The sequence below is a fragment of the Micropterus dolomieu genome, linkage group LG01, assembly GCF_021292245.1.
Source record: "Micropterus dolomieu isolate WLL.071019.BEF.003 ecotype Adirondacks linkage group LG01, ASM2129224v1, whole genome shotgun sequence".
In the NCBI taxonomy this organism is placed as follows: domain Eukaryota; kingdom Metazoa; phylum Chordata; class Actinopteri; order Centrarchiformes; family Centrarchidae; genus Micropterus; species Micropterus dolomieu.
The window spans coordinates 33889911-33912872 of NC_060150.1; the positions used below are offsets into that span (position 1 = coordinate 33889911).

The 22962-nt window shown below is 40.5% G+C and overlaps 1 protein-coding gene and 1 long non-coding RNA gene across 5 annotated transcripts in view; one reads left to right on the forward strand and one right to left on the reverse strand.

Moving 5' to 3' along the window:
* The window catches only part of mtrr (5-methyltetrahydrofolate-homocysteine methyltransferase reductase), a 27346-nt gene extending 5155 nt beyond the window's left edge, over positions 1–22191 (forward strand). For all 4 annotated transcript variants that reach the window (XM_046066153.1, XM_046066162.1, XM_046066139.1 and 1 more), the window contains 6 exons: positions 1751–1931; positions 6025–6067; positions 8670–8850; positions 9545–9663; positions 15647–15739; positions 21967–22191. In XM_046066153.1, coding sequence (XP_045922109.1) covers positions 1751–1931; positions 6025–6067; positions 8670–8850; positions 9545–9663; positions 15647–15739; positions 21967–22171 — 822 coding nt within the window. In that variant the 3' untranslated portion in view covers positions 22172–22191. The remainder of the gene's footprint in view (positions 1–1750; positions 1932–6024; positions 6068–8669; positions 8851–9544; positions 9664–15646; positions 15740–21966) is intronic.
* On the reverse strand, positions 2220–3752 carry LOC123981409. The gene is made up of 2 exons (XR_006827757.1): positions 3463–3752; positions 2220–2349 (listed from the first exon to the last, which is right to left on the reverse strand). It is a non-coding gene; the product is annotated as an uncharacterized LOC123981409 (long non-coding RNA).
* Positions 22192–22962: the final 771 nt, after the last annotated feature.

Below are 22962 nucleotides of genomic sequence, written 5' to 3' on the forward strand. Positions count from 1 at the left end.
CTTGAGCAGGGGGACCTTGCGTGCGCTGCAGGATTTCAATCCATGGCGGCGTAGTGTGTTACCAACCGTTTCTTTTGTAACTGTGGTCCCAGCTGCCTTCAGTTGATTCATCAGTTCCCCCCTTGTGGTTTTGGGATGATTCCTCACCGTTCGCATGATCAGGGACACCCCACGAGGCGAGATCTTGTGTGGAGGCCCAGACCGAGGGAGGTTGGCGGTGGTGTGGTGCTTCTTCCATTTCCTGATAACTGCACCGACAGTTGATCTTTTCTCTCCAAGTTGCTTTCCGATTCTCTTGTAGCCCATCCCAGCCTTGTGCAGATCAACAATCTTGTCCCTGATGTCCGTAGAAAGCTCTTTGGTCTTGCCCATGGCGGTGATGTTGGATGCTGGTTGTTTGGGTGTTGACAGGTGTCTTTTATACAGGTAACGAGGTGAGGCAGGTGTATTTGATGTAGATAATTGGTTGGGATTGGGGCTGTGTCTTAAAGAAAGACTAACTGGCTTGTAGGAGCCAGAATACTTGCTGTTTGGTAGGGGGTCATATACTTGTTTTTCCTCATCAGATGGTCATCAATTTTTATAAATTCATATGATGTGATTTTCTGGAATTTTCTTCGGGATTCTGTCTTTCACTGTTAGAATGTACATATGATTAAAATTTTAGATTGTTGCATTCTTTGTAAGTGGGCAAACCTGCAAAATCAGCAAGGGGTCAAATACTTTTTTCCCCCACTGTATGGGGATAATGTCTCTTCTAGTGCACGCTACAAGAATATGTCACTAATCTCTCCCTACATACATGCACTCATAAACTATAATGAATCACTGAAATTATACAGACTAATTAAGCCTGACAAATATCTAGAAGTTGTGATTACTGTATCCAAGTGATTGATAGTTGCGTAATAAAGTAGGATCCCTCCAAAAGTTGTTGCATTTTTAATATTTTTTCATGATCCCTTTAAAACCTCTAATTTGTATCACAGCCTGCGAGAAGATGAACAATAATTGATGAAATACCAATTAAACAGTAGCTTGTTGTCCGTAAATTTAACATATTAATTGATTGCATTCATTCATTTTGATGAATGTTGTTTAAGGATTAAAAGAATGCCTCTGCTAATTTATCAGTTGCGTTAAAAGCATTAAATGGTAAACTCAGTGTGTTTTACATTGAAAGACAGGATATGAAAATATAGGCATACACAAGAGAACATGGGTAAGATGAGCATACCATACGCTCAAAACAATCAAATAGAAACGGCTGCCCTATCACGTAGCTGCACATGTAACCGACTGTACAAGGAACAAGTGCTGCCATACGAGTACATATGCAGACACAGAAATTAACCACAAGCCCGGGGGAAAGTTATAGTATGCTTTTGAATGTGGACACAGTTGTGATGGACCTCAAGTCAGCAGGCAGCTTGTTTAGTTTAATAACAATTTTACAGCGACAGAGAGTGCATTGTGCATAATAAAATGGCTGTATTCCAAAACTGGGCTGGTGTCAAGGTCTGTTTATCCTAGAAAACTAACAAAGACTTAACATTTTATATGGCCTGTGTGCAATGTGGCATTTTCGTTTTGTTTTGACTGCAGTGTTAAAAAATGTATTCAAAGCCTTTTTTCTTTTCTTTTTACCGTGAATCGAAACCTAAGTCAAAGAAACCATGACCTTTACCACCGACAGAACAGCTTCGAGTGACTTTACTTCCTATCTCCGTCTTTCTGTCTCTCTTGTCAGGCATTTCTCCGAGCTCTGGTGGAGCACACGGCGGACAGTGTGCAGAAGAGGAGACTGCAGGAGCTCTGCAGTAAACAAGGCGCCGCAGACTACAACCTGTACGTGAGAGATCCGAGCCTCAGCGTTTTGGAGCTTCTGGCAGTCTTCCCGTCCTGTTCGCCTCCTCTCAGCCTCCTCATAGGTCAGAGTGCCTGCTGTTATCTCACTCTGTCAGTCAGCCATGAAGTCCAAAATTCTTTGTCTGTAGTAGTCAGGGATATCGTGTAAAAACTATCCTTGCCAGGTGTGTTAGAAAATAAATGTGACATTTCATCAGATTTTTATCTTCACACTGGTTCTCAAGCAGCCTGTTATCTATCATTTTTATTTTACTTCATCTTCATGTCGCATAGCAAATGGGTACATTTTATGCCTAACATTTATCCAGAGACTAATGGGAAAACAGAATAATGCTGGCATATTTTTAAGCTGTTTTTCAGTTAGTTTTTTATTGAAATTAATAGATGCACTTCTTAATTAAAAGCAGGTTTTCATGTTGCCTGAAACAAACAGGGTAGTGCAGCGATTTGGGCACACGAGAGTGGGGATTTCGACTGCACCTGTACAAAAAAATCACTGGAATAAATTACTGCAGAAGTATTTACTTCACTTTTGAAAATACCTCAGGTTATGTCAAGTCTGTCTATATTATATTTGTTTTGCTTGTCTGTCTGGATAGCTCTTGTCCAGTAGGGGTCACTGTAGCCCCAGGAAAACAAGCTTTGTGAGCCCAGTCTCAAGGCAGAGTTTGTCAGAGCATTTAATTATACTGAATGGTCAGACAGTGTACATCGGAGGGCTCCCCAAAGGATCAACACTCATTTCCATGCTTCATTTTTAAATACATGTGGCCCCAATATGGTTTTTGTGCCGCCGTTTCTGTGAATATAATGGCAGAATGTAGCTGCATGTCAAGTGGTATTTGCTCAGTTTATTCATCATTTCCCTCCCTGCTAATAATGTTTGTTAATCATTTTTTGCTGCTGTCAGCCATCTATTGCGTCCCCCCTTTGACCCTATGAGCCAACTGTTGGTAGAAAGCTAACATTTTCTCCCCTGCTCATTAAGATAGTTGGCCGGTCATTCAGTATAGATCTAATAAGCTTTGACTGAAACTTACCAGACAGTGAAATGAGTTGGCTACAGCTTTACATACAAGTTGCGTTGTCCTCTAAAAACAGCTGTGTCACAGCTCCTGGCCTACCCAAGTGTCAGTTATTTTGGGTGTACTTGCCAACCACAGCACCTTTTTCTTTTTTTTTTCCTCAGTGGTGAACTGATGCAGATATTGGGAATCGCTAAATTGTGCCCTCGTGAAAAATGCGGTCTTGGAGGCCCTTCAGGGCAACAGCTGTTATTTGGGGGACAGGGAGCCTTTTACTAGGGAGCCACTGAGCTTTGCAAGGACATAAGTGCGCAGGGTCCGTTTGGATCAGAGGTTAATGTTCAACTCTGACTCTTTGAGTTTGTCACTGGTAAAGTGCACTGCTGCATTTTTGCACTGTTCTCGGTTCATTACCTCGACCGGAGGGGAGGTGTTTGCTGATCAGAGTTTATGCTTATACACAAACTATAAATAATGAGGAGAGATGTGTCTGGGCGCATATGTCTTTGGCCAAGTGCAGGCTGGGTGTAAAAGTAAATACTGGGTATAAAAGGAGAAAGATACTTACTTCCTAGAGTCAGCTTTCTTTTTATATGGTCCATGGCGTGTCAGATGAAAACTTCGGGATCATAGCCCCAGGGAGCCGAATGCTGTCCATGAGCATCTTTTTTTATTTACTTTACCACAGGGCTCAAATGAAATTGTACCAGGGTGCAGTTTTCTTCTTCTTTTTTTCTCCCTTTTAGCTCGATTGTGACCTGCAGAAAAAAGTAGAGCAAACTAAAGTCTCCCTGTGCTTCCCCTCTGTCTAGAAAAGCCTGAAATTTAAAACAAAGTTTCCTGATGACAGAGAACGCACTGCATATCACATAATTCCATCTTTATTCATTTAAATTACAATAAAATGCCATGGAAAACTTTAAAATGGTGTTTGAAAACCATGAGCTTGCAGGTCCTTTTTTGAGATGTTACCCCAAATTTGCATTTGTAGGCTATTTAAAAAGAGAAAAAGCCTTGTCAAGGGGAATTCTTCTTAATGCTTTAATGCTAACCGCTTCCTTAATTCTCCCCCAATTCCATCTGCAGCCAAAGAAACTATCCATATATCTTAAGAAGTATAACTTTTATGTTCAACCACATTGCCATCTCATTTTTTTTCTCCCAACTAAAATGGTACCTCTACATATAAATTGCAGCACAGAGAGACTTTTGAGATGGAATAGATTATATTGTTGTGCAGTATGATCGATGACACCCCTGAAAATCATCATTTCTGAAAACATAGTGGGGACCCTGGGACTGTATTTATTTGGGAACAGAGACCATTTTTTTTTTAAATACATATTTTAGGAGGTATTCTCAAGCCACTTACTGCAAAAAAGGGGGAAGAAGACAAAGCTTTGCACTCAGAGGTTTTAAAAGTGATCTATCCTTTGTATCTACCAGCAGTATCATCATGGTGCAGTGATGTGAGATGATGGATTGATTGTCCTCTGTTTCGGACATGTGCTGTCACTCTGATAGAAGGGCAGAAACTCGAGCACCGTGCAGCTGCTGAGGATTGTGTTAACTTACAGGATACACCGTCTGATGGAGAGGTGTGTGTTTCCACTAGAAAGGATTGTTCGATATGTTGTATGTGATGATTTGTCCTACTGGCGTTTTATGAGTACGAATAATGAATTCTGTTGCGTTGCAGCTTAGTCCTGATTCTTTCTCAAGATTTATTTCATCATTATCGTCATTATCATTTGGCCCAAAATATAGTTATATATCAAACATCAATAATAGAGCTGCAAAAATTAGTTGATTAATCAAGGAATCGATTGAGTGAACATTCATCTGCTCACTTATTTTGTTAACTGATTGATTGTTTTAGTCATTTTTCAAGCAAAAGAGCCGATCACTCTCTGGTGCCAGCTTCTCAATTGTGAGTAATTGCTGCTTTTTTACCATCTACTGTGATAGTAAACTTAATATCTTTGCTTCTAATATCTTATCTTTAATTAATAATCACTTATTTAAGAACATAATTGGCAGATTAACCAGCAATGGAAATAATTGTTAGTTGTAATCAAAAATATAACAAGATGTCTTCCTGTAATACATAACCAAAAGGGAAAAACATCAGTTATAACATTATGTATACGTCTATATTCTTTGAATACCAGGTTTTTGTACAAACCTCAAACAAGATTTTCCTGATAAAGGGCTTTTCCCCTTATCTACCAGGCTTTCTTCAAGTGTTTAGTATCTGAGTGAGTCTGATTGAAAGTGTAGTGGAAGGCTGCTGTTTGGGCAAGGCCAATATTTTTGTTCTAAACCTTCTTTCAAACTTATTTCTTAAGTGTTTCATGCATCAACATTAAAAAAAAAACAGAAAAGAAAATCCTCAGCCCAAAGAGATGAAATGGACGTCAAAGTCTGGAGCTGTCTCGCTAACACACTGAGCTGTTTAGATGTCAGAGAAATCCAGAAAGAGAGGAGAGAGCAGATTCCGTCCAGCTGTTTGTCTTTTCAAGCAATTTAGCACAAAAGAAGTGTTATTATGAGGCCTCAGCTGGTACATATGGTGTAGCTTTACTTTTCCAGGTTCATCTATCAGTGAGATACAAATGCAGTGTAAGGGAACACATAGCAAGCACATCACAGAACTCTCAATCACTCTTTTTTTTCCCCCCACAGCTAATAGTTTGTAGTGGTCATATTGCATAGCAAATGACTAATCTTGGTGCTACAGGGTGAAAAGTTACCTCTAACTCTTATAAGTTTTTCTGATTTCTCTGACACATCCTTGCGGATGCAATGCACACTACATATTACCCAAAAGAGGGCACCTTCATGGCTGGCATTGAAATAAGGTTTGCATAAGCAATCTGTTTCCTACTGGCTCCACATCTGGACACTTGGGATTCCATAACCCCGAGTTTGTAATTTCATAAATATAGAAGTGTGTCCTAGAAACAAGACTGTAACCTGGGTGGGGGTTACGGAGGATAGATTGGTAGGTAGGACGTCTCAATGGGCCGAGATGACTTTCACTTATTTTGTCTCCTCTCTGTCATGGTTGTCTGTGTAACAAAATCTAAGCAATACAGCTGGATGATTGACAGTTGTGCTTGCCTTTCAGAGCATTTGCCGAAACTGCAGCCCAGACCTTATTCAGCAGCCAGGTAAGGTGACAGAAGAATAAAAATGCCGATTTAATTTTGCACTGCATGAACCTGTGCACAAATGTGCTCTTTTAGCATCATTCTTTAAGTACATGTGGTTGTCTTATTCTTGCCACATCATTGTGTAGGCTTCCTCATTTCTATTGGTGTTTCCTAGCTGCACAATAAGTATACATTAAGAAAATGTACAAAGACGTTAATAGTTCATTATGAATTGAAGAATTGAATACTTGGATGTGTTTCCGTATAAATTAAAACATCTGGCTCTCTTACACAGCCATCTTATTCCAAACTTGATTCTATTCCCAATAATGGCAAAGATAGAATATTTGTGTGTTTAGCAAATAATGATTTCATTTAGATTTTTCTTCTGTTCATTCACTTTGCATTTTTTTAATTAATATTTTTCTACACCATACAAAAGTTGAGAAATCTTCATATAATTTATGACCTAAGTTAGTTCTTTTTAAGAGGCTGCATAGAATGTGTTATGCCCCAGAGAAGATGCATTATATTAACAGTGAAATGCCATTTTTAAGTGGTAGTGTACAGTACAGTACATATATTTTGGTCTTGTAACCCTCCAAACTCATTTTGGCAATCTGTTGTTGTTTTATTAGGTAGTAGTAGTAAAAACCGGCGAGTTCACAAGATACAATATGTATTGATCTCGCACTATTGACAGTGGTTAATTATCTGACATTTGATAGGGTATTATAACGTGAAAGTGAAGCTCCATTAATTATATAAAGTGTGCCATTTGATATATGTGTGTATATATAATTATTATGTATGTGTGTATATTTCTAAAGTTTGTAATGGATTCCCTTTGTCAGACCCTGAACATTGTAGTCCATGTTATGTGTGCTTTTGTTTGGATGGGTATTTATAGATGTAATTCCCTAATACACTCAACAGTGGGTGTAAAAACATGCACAAAGGAATGCACTGTAAATATTGTATCTATTGTCTTTAGGTAGTGGGGCTTATTTTAAATAGGCTCTAGTGTTCCTTCTTTTTGCCCCACTTAGCCAGTCATTGATTTGCTCTTCCTGTTAAGCTACTACCCATTAGGTTTGCTTTAAAGCATATGTGGAACAGCAACATCTAACGCAATGTCAAAACTTCTCCGCTCCTCTCATTAGGTCCTCACTTAGCTGCTAATGTGTGTGTATGTTTGTGCAGAGAGACAGGGTACGGACAGGAGAGAGGGTGGCTGTAGTTTATCAGATGGTGCAGAGACATTAGAGGCCTGCATTATTGATGCTGTGGTCAATAGAGGTCTCCAGTGGCCCACAGGAACTGGAGAATGAAGGATGAGAGAGCGTGAGACTTCTTCAGCTGGCAGTGAAGACTGGAACAGAGAGGAGGGAGAAGCAGTTTTATTGAAGCAAGACAGACAAAGAAAGATATTTCTTCTCTCTCCTAGCAGTATTTTTTTAAGTTATTTTTCTAGAATGAAGTGCTCTTCATTGTGTGGACCTAAGGTGTACTTTTATAGTTGCCAGGGGTGTGGAAAGAACAGAGAAATTGAAGTACTTGGCTAAAGTAATGGATAAAATAGTTTATTTTAAGTAATAGCTAAGCAGATGAAGTCATTAGCTTAAAGTAATGGCTAAGAAGTTGTAGTTAGCTAAAAGTAATGGATAACCAGTGGAAATAGTTAGCTAAAAGTAATGGATGAGCAGTTGAAATAGGTAGCTAAAAGTAATGGATGAGCAGTTGAAATACTTAGCTAAAAGTAATGGATGAGCAGTGGAAATAGGTAGCTAAAAGTAATGGATGAGCAGTTGAAATACTTAGCTAAAAGTAATGGATGAGCAGTGGAAATAGGTAGCTAAAAGTAATGGATAACCAGTGGAAATGGGTAGCTAAAAGTAATGGATGAGCAGTGGAAATGGGTAGCTAAAAGTAATGGATAACCAGTGGAAATGGGTAGCTAAAAGTAATGGATAACCAGTGGAAATGGGTAGCTAAAAGTAATGGATGAGCAGTTGAAATTGTTAGCTAAAAGTAGGCAGTTGTAGTAGCCTAATTAGCTGAAAGTAATGTTAATGGTTAAGTTGTTGTAGTAATGTTAGTTAGCTAGAAGTAATGGTAAGGCAGTCATAGTAGTTAGTTAAAAGTAACGGATAAACTGTTAAAATAGTTAAAGTAAAATAATAATAAATTGCATTCAGTTTAAAATCCATTCAGAAGAACACATAACATGACGGGTGGTGTTGATGAGAGGGTACTTGAGCTCATCTGACAGGGGTATTTCAGACAAAAAAGGTTGTGAGCCACTGACGTAGATTATAATTTAGCACATTTTAATGTCATGTACATATTTGTAATTGGCATCCCATCAAAAGCTGTTGTTTAACTACATTTCTCTAAAGGCAGTTTGTGTGAATCATTTGTAGGAGCATTGCTGTATGTCCTTGAGAATTTATCCTCCCTCGTAATGCTTGTGCCTTTCTTTACCCTTCTGTTCTCCCTCTGCTTCTGTATTTCACTTCATCTCCCTGCTTGTGTCTGTCTGTATGCCTTGCACACACTCTTGTTTCCCTCTATCTCTGTCTTCCTCCATCTCAAACTCTCTGTGGTCCCATCTCTATAGCTCCTGTCTTAGGCACCCAGGAAAGCTGCATTTTGTCTTTAACATAGTAGAGTTCCCAGCGTGCTCTGGGCGGCCTGCAGGGAGGCGAGGCTTGTGTACCAGTTGGCTGTTTGACCTCATCAATCCTGTCCTGGTTTTCCCTGGGAAGGCTGAATCCTCCGGCAGCCTGGCTCTGCCAAAGGTAATGAGTACACTGGAAAATGGAGAGCTAGATTGTGTAAATTTGTGAACTTGGCTGATATATTTCTTGGTCTTGGCTGATAAGTGCTCATATTTGCGCGTACAAGTGCTGTAATAGTTTCAATCTCCCACTCATAGGGAGAAAAGAATACTCATGTATACACCTCCTGGCTAGGTTGAAATCCTGCTATGCCTTACTTTGCCCTCCCTTCTTTGTCTTTGTCTTAGTTTTGTATCAGTAAAAATGTTAAGAGAGCTGGGCTGCTCATTCTCCTTCAGATATTACAGAAGAGCTTCTTGAGTAAAATAGAAGGCAAGTGTGGATCAGAATATCAGATAACTGTGCAGTGTCTTCATGAAACTGCAGAACTCGAGGCTTTAGGGATTGAACCTGTTTCTACTACATGTTTTAAACTGCTCTAGGAACTCAATTTTAATGTGTGAGACACCAAAAAAAGAACAAGCTCTGGGCCAGTTGTGTGCGGTTAATTAAAGAATTAATTTAAATTAAAGCATGTGAATCCTCTCTACAACAGACTCTATGGATTCCAGTTGGAACTCATGAGTTTTCCTATTAGTATGGCTTAGAATATTAAGTAGATCAATTAATAGATTGGTAGGCCCACAGTGGTTTCTCAGCATTGTTGTAATTACTCTCATTATTTTAAATGCTTGCTAATGACCTCTGACCCTAGATCCATGTGAGTTTGAGACCCAGCTGCTCATTTCGGCCTCCCTCTGACCTGTCGGTGCCGTTCATAATGGTTGGACCAGGCACAGGAGTTGCCCCCTTTATTGGATTTCTCCAGCAAAGGTATGGCAAATTTAATATTTCATTACAATAATATCTTGCAACATAAGAAATGACATTTTCATCAAGTTGGAGAGACATGGTGGATATTGAGATCCCCCATTTTGCAAATGCCTCCTTCACGAGGAATCAAGTGCATGTGGTAATGTACTTGATCCTGCCAATGTTGTACATGTTACGAGATATGCTGCTGAAGTAGGTCAGCTAAATGTTCATATCAAGCATCAGAAACACGCAGGTTACATGCTAATTGGTGCACTGTGTGACGTAGATAAAATTCTGCACCCAGTAATGAATATTCACATTGTTCAAGTGATGTTAAGTGCACACCATCTATCCATATTTTCAAGGAATCTGCGGAAACAATTAAATGAGACCCCGCTCAAAGTCGATGAGAGTCGACGTCATGTACATCTCATAAGGCATAATAAATCTAGCAGCGTGGGCCGTGATCACGTCAGGGATTATTTCAGATGCTTCACTCGTCTCAACAGGAATAAATTGCGCCCTCTCCGATGCAGAAGTTTATGACTCGGCTTGTAATGAAGAGCCAGGAGTCAATGCAGCACATGGAGCGTTATTGATTTAAAAGTAAAAATTCCAGTAGTAGGTGGACACGTTGTTGGAGTAAATAATTGCTTGTAATTGCAGAAGAGGTGTTGTGAGGATACTGACTGTTAGCTGAGTAGGTACGTTCTCACCCGCTTGTTAAACCACTGCTGAAAGAGTTAAATGCTTGAAGAGTGCTATCATTTGGTAGAAAAACGTGACATTTTGTTAAATTTTCTGAGTTTCTGAAATGACGGCTTAATCAAGATTGCAAGACGATGACCTGTCAGAAGGATTTAATGTGAGTGAGGCTTCTCTATCCAGTGTCATGCCTGTGTGTTGAACCAGGCCCCACATCCACCATGACTAGTTAGAAAGTCAGACTGACATGTCTAACTCTTTGGTGGCTTTGTATAAATGAGGTTGTGCCCCAGTCAACTCCAATTGTCTCTAAATCCCTCGGACGTCTGATGTTTTTTTGCGCGTGGCATCAGCGGGTGATTGCTCAGAGAGGTGACACGGCACCGACTGATGTGACGATGGATTGTCTGCAGCAGGTTTCGTGGGAGGATGAGTGGTCATCTGGGGTGAGAGGTGCTCGCGCATTTTGGGAGGCAGGAGTACTGAAGATGCCGCACGTTTTTCGGATTGACCTCGTTAAACCACTCGCAGACAGACTCCTCTTCTTAATGATCAAGGTTAGGCCAGAGGGACAGTACTCTGGTGGAAGGCAGTGATATGAACATATCAGTCTAACTTTGATCCTTACAGTGGTACCCAAACATAGCTCTTGAAAATCTAAGATATCAAAATGCACTTTTTAAGTGTTTTATTAATGGTCTGCTCTTGTAGACCTACTTGTCAGTGCAAGCAGAACACTCAGAGATTAAATGATTTTAGGAAGGCTTTGTTTCATAATACAACAACCACTAGCTCTCATCAAATGCATCCTTGAGAGTCCAATGTTATTTTTTTTTCTTTGAATAAATTTCAAATAATTTTTTGTTTTTCTTTCACAAGACTCTATAAGTATATATATAGTATAAAGTCACAACAACCAATTCATCAGCTCGACTGTCTCCTCAGTCCCTTCTCCCTCTCTGTGTCTCTCATGCTCTCTCCTGCCAGCTGTGTATTGTGCTGGAGGATTGTAAAAACCTGTCGTGGTGTGCGGCATTATACAGACTCTAGCTTGAGATTCCAAACAAAGCCTTGCTGGCTGACGCTGCACTCTGATAGGAGATAACAATCACCAGTTTGTCACCGGGACACCGGATCTGCCTCAAGGCCCGAGAAAGGTCCTGTTAGCAACAAAACAACATGGGCACACTTCGATCTTTCTACCTCTCCCCGCCTCCCAGCCTCACTGTTAATCGATGGCTGTTTTCAAAAGTACTTTGTATGAGTTTGTAGCGCTGGTAACAAGTGGAAGAAGCGTCTCTAAAGGTCAGATGCTCACTTGGCAGTACCAGGAGATTTTAATAACGCTCCCCAGAAGTCTGGTATTGATTGCTGTGGTTGGCGTGGAAGGATTTTATGGAGAATGTGATTTTCAGTGTCTTTCTCTTTAGCTGGCAGCAGTGACAGTTAAACAAATGTATTTTAACTGAGTGGTTAGCCTTAATCTCCTTAACAGCTTGAACAAGCTTTTCTTTTAGAAAAAAATAACAGTTTTCTCAGTTTAATATTTAGGTTTGCCGGTAGGCACACTTGGCACATTCAGTATGACAACTTTTATTAAGTTTGTGTTTTTGTGTGAACAAATATTGAGCTTCCATTTATCAGTCTAACCAGACAGCTGATCACAATTAGGCTGCAGCATCTTGCCACTCAGCATTGTCCTATATTATGAAAACATTTTGAATTGTTGAATGTATATGGGTGTAATTCTGCAACGTAATTTCAGTGATTAAGCATCAAGCTGTTGTTGTATTTAGGCTTTGTTTTTTGTTCTTGTATTTTTATGCCTAAAAAGCCACTCAGCATCTCTCGCACGGCGCTGCAAAGAAAACCGATGAAAGATATAAGATAATTGGGATGTTTACCAAGTCCTCACCTCAGCTTTCCATGCAGTTTCCCCTCCTGCTGATTATCTGAATGGCAATGCAAGGCAACCGCTTCTGATTTCGACCCCAGAATGGAGTGCTCTGTAGATGCTGTCTTTCCCCTGGGATTGTATTGCAGGCTGTTATAGTGTGGGGATGTGATGTGATGTGATTTGTATTCAGAGAAAGGCGCCGGTGTGGTCTACTCAGAATGGAATCCAGGTTTTTCATATTGGTATTGATCCCTTTAGGGCAGGCGGCAAGAGGAGAGAGAGAGACGAGCCCACTAAAATGAGTTTACTTGAGGCTGTTTGCAGATCAGAAGAATCTCGTCCAGGATGCTAATGGATGGGATCTGAGTGTTCGGATCAAGTCAGCCAGACAGCTCTGTTAATGTGCCCCATTCACAGACATCAAGTTCAAACAAACTTATTCTCCAAAGCATTTTTATTAATCAGTCAACTTAATGGAGAATTAGGGTGAAGCTTTGTTTCAGTATTCAAAATCAGACTATTGCATTGATTTAGTTTTTTCACTAAGGCTAATTAGTTTAGAGCTGCAACTAACAAATTGATTGATCTCTTCGTTATGTAAAAAAATAAATATTTTAATCCCTTGGTCTATAAAATGTCAGTAAACAAGAAAGGTTTTTTTTTTTTAGAGCCCAATGTGGCGTCTTCACATTGCTTGTTTTGTCCAATCCAGAAGATATTGAATTTACAATGCCATTAAAATCTGAAACCTGCAAATTATATTTTTGCTCGATAAACTACTTAAACAAGCTGCTCTCAAAAGTTTTTGTCACATCTCCCTTTTACTCATTTTACAAAATTGTGATGGGAAATCTTGAAACCTCCAGACACTCGCCAACGCTAAGAATACAGTTTTCAGTAGAGATACACCAATCGATCGGCTGTTGACTGGAATTGGCCATTTTCAGCTTAATCGGCCGTGACTTTTGACCGATGCTGACACATCAGCACAGACAGTGACGAATGTCTCAGCCACAGACACAAAGACGTGTGGTCAGCCTGGAAGGTCTTCATCGTGAGCGAAGAAGACACAACACTTGCCAGCCATGTTTTCCACACCAACTTTACTTTACTTTTACCCAGGTATATTAATGGTCGCCACAGTAAGCTATATTTGGCGACCCATTTTAGCACTTTGCAGAGAGAGGGGGACTTTATCTGGGATTACATACATGCAACAGTGAGCACACCTTTTGGTGCCGATGTCATTTGGTGCCATGTTTGTTTTTATAGGGGACGTCATTAACAACAAGCTTCCTCAACACGCTGCTCACCTGCTGCTGTGAAAACAGATTGCTGGGATAAAAACCCAAACATGACTTATTTGGGCACCTTTTATAAAACATACTGCTGATGTAGAAAGTCAAGAGAGCAGAGATATACAGGGAGAGAGAAACAGAGAGAGACATATGTAGGTGTGTGTATCTGAAAGGAAAAGCAAGGTCAACAGATTAAAGTAGTTTGTGAGTAAATACTAAAATAAGGTGGCGAATTAAGTAGAATTAGAGTATTGAGGTAAGGAATAACCTACTATAAATAGGGTAATGTCTTCTCTCAAATAATTTCAAAAAATATACCCCCACCACAGCGACACTGTCATTCTGTGGGAAACATTGCTGTGTTATCTGCAATTCATTTGGATTTTATTTGTACAAAAAAGCTCTGTTCAGTAGCTTAACCTGGAGCCCCTTTTTATTTTGAGCTGAGTGAGAAGGTCCAGGAACCTGGTGCAGTTTTGCAGAAAATCTGAAAGTTATTTAATAGTCAGTGTTTTATTATGAACATACAATTGAATGGACCCCAAATGGAATAGCAAATGCTCATGCTGGTGCTAAAAGGGATCCTTATTAAGAAAAAAAGAATGAATTCTCTGAGGACCCGTGTCCACCAAAGCGTTTTTTGCCAGCTGAAAACGCCACCTGCTGTTCTGAAAACGCCTAGCTAGGAGCGCTAGGCTGCGTTTTGGAGGCGCAGTGTTTTTTTTCGAGGTGGTTGCTATGATACATAATTTCCGTGGAGGCGTTGTGTTGCAAGTTGGGTAGCCTAATTAATTTTAGTGAATTTAAAAATGTCACCACAAAGTATGTAGGGTTACTTGCTCTGGCACTTGCTCTGCATGAAGAGAAGGCTGAAACATGAGAGCAGAAACTGTCCTGTCCGTACGTGGGTTCATGAGATTTTGCGGGCGAGGAAATTGGAATGAATTGAAAAAAGACACTGGTGTCAGAAAAAAAACGTTTTGGTGGACACGGGCCCTTATAGGAAAGTTACAAAAATGTTTGTGCTGTCAATGATAGTTCTTATAAAGAAAGAAAATACGTATCTGCGAAGAAAATTGCCATTGGTGCATCTGTAGTTTTAAGTGAAGTAGGAGCAGTTTTGTATCCAATAGCTACACCTTTTTTAAAAAAATAAAAAAATAAAAAAATCTTTGCAGATTCATATATTCTGGAAGATGGCATGTGTGTCATTTTAAGAATTTATCACCAGGTAATTAAGGAGTTTTTTGTAAAAACGTTCTGAGACATAAATTATTACTCAAAGTAATAATAGTAATAATACAATATTATACTATTGCTTATGTACAACTCCAGCAAGCCTAAGAGTTGGCTGCCCTTTTTTTTTATTTTGTGACTTTTGGAAAACACAAAGCGTGATTCAGTCGGTTGGTGAAAATCAAAGGGTGGAGCTTAGGGGAAGCAGCACCTTATCCTCTGAGTGCAGCAGCGCAGCACAAAGGCCCCAGTCTCAATGCCTCTCTGTGACATTCCTGAGCCCCTCGTCGTGGTTGGTCACCCCACCAATCAGACTGGGGTAACGGATAACCCCGGCCTCTTTAGAGAGACTGCTGACTGATGGCATCATGAAAGGTTGGGGGTCAACTGTTGTTATCTAGGAGAGAACTGTCACCTTAGCAGCAGGTGTGCGGCACAGATACTGGCATCCTCAGAGCCGCTTTGTGCTGCTGCGTTGCCATTGCCTGCAAAGGATTCTGGGAGCTTTGCCAAACTCCCAAACCACAAGAGGAATCACTTTTGCGGGAGCAGTTAATTTTTTATTTTTTTACTCAAGCGCAGTTGAACACACACAAAAGCCCTAGTTTCATTTTCTGTAACTGTTTATAGTGATGGCATCTATCCTTCTGTTTGGGTGAAATTTAATAATACATATAATGTCCTCACTGCTCGTTTCCGTGCATTAGGCCATTGCATCTCTCAGTGTACTGTCATTGCAGACAGTGCTTAATGGTGTCACTACTCTTCTTTAACCTCTGGTGCGAGGAAAGACTCCCTCTCCTCCATCTGGTCTGGTCGTGTGTTAGTATTGATTGACCGCTAACATCCTTTGCTTGACTTTCAGAGAGAATGAGAGGCGGGAGAACCCTGAGGCCACATTTGGCGAGACCTGGCTGTTCTTTGGTTGTCGCCACAGAGACAGAGACTACCTGTTCAGGTAAGCTGTGCTTGTTATTTCAGATCTGTGGTTATTGACAGACCCCATACACATGTTCAATACATACTAGGGACAACTGTGACTCAGGAGGTAGGGCGGGTTGTCGATCCCCCTCCATGTCAAAGTGTCCTTGGACAAGATGCAAAACCCCAAGTGTCTGGTGTGTGTGTGTGTGTGTGTGTGTGTGTGTGTTAATTTCTGTCTCTGATAAGCAGTTGGCACCTTAGCCTCTGCCATCAGTGTATAAATATGAGTGTGAATAGGTGTGTTGTGTAAAAGCACTTTGAGTGGTATGAAGACTAGAAAGGTGCATTTACCATTACTTTCTTTTCTTTAGCTCCAGCACTCAGCTCAAGGATGTAAAGTAAAATGTATGTGTTGCTGCCCTTCAAGCTATAATAACCAAGGACACGTGTTTTTCACATATGAGTGAAAAGGGACAAGAGCACCAGCATATTGTGGTTTCGGCATGTAGTTGTGACTCAAGCAAGACGCTGCATACAGGTTATGTGAGTTTCACCCTTTTAGCTAAAGAGCAAGTATGTTGAATATTGAAGGTTTGCTAAGAAATATTTTAAATATAAATGTTATCGTTTTACTTTAAAGTTCTCTTCAGCACTGTGGAGCATTTTAGTATCTTTCAGCTCTTTGTTTTGGTTTTTACTGCTGGCAACTTTACTGCTGGGTTCACTCACTCATCGCTATCATCCGCCTCGTTTCTAGGCATAGAAGGCAGCTGTGAACATAGTGTAGCATTTAGCAGCTAAAGCGCAAAATAAATTTCCTCATGGGTCGGTGGAGACCAGAAATTTGACTCAAATGAATGCCAGTGCAGTGTTTCCCCTAGGATGGAGTTATAGCAGCAGAGGTGAAGCAGATTTTTTGTCTGAATATAAAACCCCAACACAACATGTCTCAGCAGTATTGCTTTGTGTCCATGAGCATGCGATGTACATCAGAATAGTTTAAAACTAGTGTTTTACCAGGTTAATGTGAGTTTTAGCTGAATGTTTTGGTGTTGGTGGTCATGGTCAGGGTGGTGGGGGGTTTGGGCCATTATTTTCTCCATATGTCTGAACAAAGAGTTGGAAAAGCAGGACAGATAATAAATAACCGACAGCAAAAGATCAGTCTACTGGGGAGGAACTACAAACTTTAGATTTGGGGAAAGTTATTTGGTTGGTTATGCTCTCCACAGTGATTTAACATTTTGATGTTTTGGACATCACCCCCTAAAACCCTGTTAATATGACCTCAGAATTGTTACGATTGTTCATGTTTGCCTTTTGCGTGCAACATGAGAAACCTTGTCCCTTCTGAGGTGCATTTTATTTGCACATTAAAATCCAAAAAGAAACGTCTCCTCATTAGCTTAAAAGGACGAGTTTGCATCACTAATTTGCTTTACTAAACTCAGCTCCTCCAGTCACCACCGTCCTTTCTTTTCCTAACAACCACTTTTTCAGACTCATCTGAAAAATAATTTAACCAGTCTGTACAGGACAGAGCTGCAGGCTACACCAGTTTACTCTCAGATTGTAACTGATGTTCTCAACATTGGACAAGTAGGCAGTAATAAAATACAACTACCAGTTACTTTCTATTGAGCTAATGTTAAGTTACATAGCAGCCAAAAGACACAGCCTGCTGTTGAAGCTTTCCTGCTCAGCTCTGTGTGAAGGGGAGGGGGGATGTTAGCTAACTTAGCGCTAACAGGCTTAATTTTTTCCAGCAGGTGGGGAAACAACAGACTTTTTTTGGTCTTGAGAGGCCGACACGCTGTAACCGACACCGTACATTTACTCCCAGAATATTTTCCTCCGCTGGCGTTCACCGTCACTTTCTGCTGCTCGGACAATCAAACACTCGCTACGCACCTCCTGATTCCTTACAGGACTTACGCTGTTATAACGGTATCTGTCACGTAGATGTTTTGTATAGAATGATGAGTGGAAGCTAGCCAAGCATTGAGTGTTGCCGTGCTCCCACAGTGTGCGAGTGAAAACATTTGTAGCGCATAGTTTAATTATCGTGGGAAATTTTACTAGCGGCGGTGCGCCACTGCTGAATGCATATAGGGGAAACACTGCAGAGTTACTTCATGAGGCTGGATGAGTAAGACGAGCTACTGTTGGCTAACAAGTTTGCCATGTAAACTAAAAGGTGATAAAATGTTGTGTTCATAACTTGTTTCCACTGCTGTGAAAAAAAATCTGTGAATGCAGCATTTGAAAGCTAAACCTAAATAGATTTGATAAGGGAATTGAAAAGATTCAGATTTGACAAGCAGATTCAGTTCTAGGTGCAGATTAGATAAAATGCGACTGAACCATAACCCTACTGTTTATATTACCTTAAGAGTTTATGGTTTATTGCTCAGCACCAAGGGCATCGGATTAATTTCAAGCTGTGTGTGTGTGTGTGTGTGTGTGTGTGTGTGGTAGATAGACCGGAGACTTCAAATGAACAAGTACCAATTCAGGAAAATACTTTCATATGAACAAGCCAGCTGAGCTACCTTTGTAATATGAAGGTCCACAAAAAGCTACGTGAAAAAACTGTTTACCTCAACCAACCTGCTACTCTGGTAATTGGCTTCAAATGTGGCTTACCGTTCACACAATTTCTCTAGGCTGTTCCTCAATATTAAATACTCCAACATTGCTCCAGCGTGAGTACAGTAGACGTTAGGTGGGGTGTGTCCTAACGCCAAGTTTAAAACCGTAACCAGCAACATAAAATGGCAAAACGTACAGGTTCCAAGTTTGAAGTCTGTATCGATCGATCCTTGAGCTTCAGTTTTGAAGCAAATCCTGGTCATTACTTGCCCTCATTGAGAAAGCAAAATGTGCCAAAAACAGAGGAAATGGATTGAAAGTGGTGAAAGTGGGGGTGCAAATGGCCCTTGGACCCACTACTTCCGGTGTCCATGCTCAACACTGACATGAGGTTGTATTGTAGACAGGAATTGAAGGGGGGGCAGTGTTCTATGAATGTTAGACTACCTTTTTATAGATTGACCTCTTGGTTTGTTAAAGCATTCTAACCTCACATCAACCTGTGAGTGAATTATTGCTCTGATCAGTTTGTTTTGGCTTTACTCTCTTCTGACTACACACTAATTGATCGGCTCTTGCTGAGTATCAGCAGCATGTGTGCACTTGATGCTGGTGCACTGATCGAGTTCTTTCACAGGATTAAATAGTGTGAATGGATTAGCATCCTTAATGACACAAGAATAGATCACAGAGGATGTTGTTTGTTCCCCTTTTTCCCCCTATATCCCTTAGTTAAATACCAGCTCACAGCCAGGTAGTGGGCAGTGTTTGTTCACAGTGTGGGCTTCTCTGATGAACACCCTCACAGTGTTGACCAAAGCGATTACTCTGTGTTTTATGAGCCACCCATGAAGCGTTGTACTTAATTTAAATAGGTTAGCAGAATGAGAACAACATACTTGCAGTTGCATTACCTGCCTGCATTCATCTCAGTTGGATTTCTCTCAATTTGATGTCTGCCGTTGCCTTGAAACGCAGGAACCTGCTTAGTATAGTTTGAAATGGGTTTTTTTTATGTCTCATATTTTTTAAGAAAAGCTTACCCAAAGTCGGGCAAGTAGGGGTTGAAATATTACAAAATGTCGAGACAGGATGTGCCCAGCTCTCCGATGGTGTTCAGAATTTTCCACCAGCAAAATAAAACAAACAAGGCTTGCGATGCACCTCAATCAGCCGCGGCACTTAACATCCCTGTGAGAGGTTGATGCCAATCTGCCTGCCTGTCACATCAAGCCTGTCCTCCCCTCTGCTGCACTTATCCTTTCCCCTCCCTCTGATTTCTCTGCCTCCTTTATGGCAAGTGATTTCATGCTGTAGAGGAAACATAACGGGAAGGCCTGCTGGGTTCATTTTAGGGTCCAGGATATTGCCACAGGCTGTTATGTGTATAAACACACAGAGGAGTCTGGCAGAATTTGGCTCTCAGAAACCCTCGGCTCCGCGCCAGTGAGATGTTTTCCCGTTGTCCGTCCCATTTTCATGAATGCGATATCTCAGGAACACCTAGAAGGAATTTCTTTAAATGTGGCACAAACGTCCACTTGGACACAAGGATGAACTGATTAGAATTTGGTGGGCAAAGGGCAAAGGTCCCTGTGACCTTCAAGGATTGATGACCATGATGACGACACAGTTGCCCTTCAGTGTTCTGTTTTATCAAGCCTGACAGGTTTTTTTTTGTTCTTAGGAAATGTTCTGGGGGTCATATGTCTTCTGAGGCGGTAGAAGCCATTGATTAATATCTTAAGAGAGTGTTTGATGTGAAAGGATAAACTGTCAGTATGAAAAGCCTGTTAATTACTTAGCTTTGACAGGCCAGCACTTTCTACATTTATTGTCATTCAGTTTGGTTCAGATCACTGTGACCTCAAAAGAACCTTGACAAGCACGTTTTTGGCCGTAACTTAAGAATTGATGTGGTAATTATGACAAAATTTCACACAGATCTTTAATTGGATGCAACGATGAAGTGACGGCATTTTTTACCTAAAATGTCAAAGGTCTACTTCACTGTGATGTCATAATGTCCGGGAAAAACATTGGCCATTATTCATCACCGTAACTCAGCAACAGAAGGGGAAAATGTGACAGATTTGCCAGTTAGTTGGACACTGAATAGAGAGGCACTTTGGACTCAAAGGTCATTGTGACCTCAAAATTTTAAGAATTAATTGGACGATTCCAGATTTCACACACATGTTGACTGAGTTAACAATAACTACCACCGCATTTTGTGTAACTATACTTTATAAGAATCCATCTTTACATCGTAATCAAGTACATGTGTACCTGTTTAGCCAACACATCTATGAAAATCCTTCATTAATCACTTCAACAATATATATTTACTGGAACCATACCTACATATCATCAATATAGTGATTCAGCCAAAAAATACACTTTATACCTTTTTATTCAACTCTTTCCAAGTATTCACTACATATGAGTCTGGACAGATGTGGAAGTAAACTGCAACTTGACTGGTTAGTCTATGATGATTCATATTCGGACGTCAAAAACAAACTAGACTCCGCCATGCTTCTCCTTGTTATTCATGTTGTTGCTCTCATGTTCAAACAGACTTTATAATCACATGTCTCGGTCATAACAACAAGATTTCTTTTAGCGACTCTTTCTCTAATCAAAGGTAAATATTGCAGGAGAGGCAACAGCTCTGGATGTTTCACATAGAACAAAGACAACATAATGCATCTCTTCCTTTAGCATTCACACCGCATTGTCTGTGTGTTATTGGAAAATGTCTTATTTTAGTCGAGGGGTTACTGCAAAACAGACCCCTGAAGCGAAGACCTTCACCCATGAACTCAGAGCCGTGACTTGTTATCAGTGTGTGTGTTGCGCTGTGGTGTCGGTGTGTGTTTCTGCTCATTCCGGCTGCTTAACTTTAGAGAAGACACCGCTCTGAGCCACAGTAAACCCTTACTCCCTCCCCACCTTCCTCTTTCCTTCCCTTCCAATAGCACCCCAGGCCCTGTGAAAAACACTGAGGCAGAAGGAGTAGTTGCCAACCGAACCACAGATAGGGAGCAAGGTTACACCCAACTGCAAGGCTGGGAGGATTGATTGTTAGAAGATGCTTATAACAGTGACTCAGCCTTGCTTATGAAATCCATATTTTCTTTGCACTTTTCTCGTTAAACAAAATAAATTGTTTGTCTGGCTCAGTTTTGCTCAGACCTTTTGGCCATCAGTGTTCTGTTTTACCTAACCTGATGTTGTTTTTTTTGTTGTTGTTGTTCTTAGGAAATGTTCTGGGGGTCATGTGTCTTCTGAGGCGGTTGAAGCTATTGCTAAATATCTTAAGAGAGCACTGGATGTGAAAGGATAAACAGTATGAAAAACCTGGTTAATTACTTGGCATTAACAGGCCAGCAGTTTCTACATTTTCTTCATTCAGTTACAATAAAAATATGCATGTTCTTTCTCTCTCCATAAAATTGTGGACAGGTGGTCAAGGTTGGTCAACATTCACTGCCACATGATCTTTTCTCCACATCAGAAACTGAATCTTTGGCTCCTGAGCTTTACAAAGAGTTATGACAATTTTGGTTTTGTAAATGCGGAACAACCTGCCCAAGATTACAGGAATAACCTTGAAGGAAATTGGATTTAAAACATCCTGACATGTTTGGATGTGTCTTCTTCCAGAGAGGAGCTGGAGAGCTTTGTGTCCAACGGTACCCTGAGCCACCTCAAGGTGTGTTTCTCCAGAGACGAGGAGGAGGAGGAGGAAGAGGTGACCAAGACCTCAGCAGCACGACCCAGATACGTCCAACATAACCTGCTTCTCAACAGCCAGCACATAACTGACATCCTGCTCAAACAGAACGGCTATCTCTATGTGTGCGGGTAAGAAATCTCATCCCTCTTATAATTTGAACCATAATTCATCCTGACTGATATATTCTATTTTTTAATCTGCTTTACATTTATCCCAGTGTGCACTTGGTATGGTTGAGTCATGTTCTGGCACTAATGTGTGAAAGGACTGCGAAACATCGCACTCTAGCTCTCTTTGTCAGATTGCTGTGTATTTCTGAAGAATTGAATTTACGTGTGTGTATATACACACACACACTTTATATATATATATATATACACACAGTGGGTACGGAAAGTATTCAGACCCCTTTAAATTTTTCACTCTTTGTTTCATTGCAGCCATTTTCCAAAAATCAAAAAAGTTCATTTTATTTCTCAGTAATGTACACTCAGCACCCCATCTTGACAGAAAAAAACAGAAATGTAGAAATTTTTGCAAATTTATTAAAAAAGAAACAAATATCACATGGTCATAAGTATTCAGACCCTTTGCTCAGTATTTAGTAGAAGCACCCTTTTGATCTAATACAGCCATGAGTCGTTTTGGGAAAGATGCAACAAGTTTTTCACATCTGGATTTGGGTGTCCTCTGCCATTCCTCCTTGCAGATCCTCTCCAGTTCTGTCAGGTTGGATGGTAAACGTTGGTGGACAGCCATTTTCAGGTCTCTCCAGAGATGCTCAATTGGGTTTAAGTCAGGGCTCTGGCTGGGCCATTCAAGAACAGCCACGGAGTTGTTGTGAAGCCACTCCTTCGTTATTTTAGCGGTGTGCTTAGGGTCATTGTCTTGTTGGAAGGTAAACCTTCGGCCCAGTCTGAGGT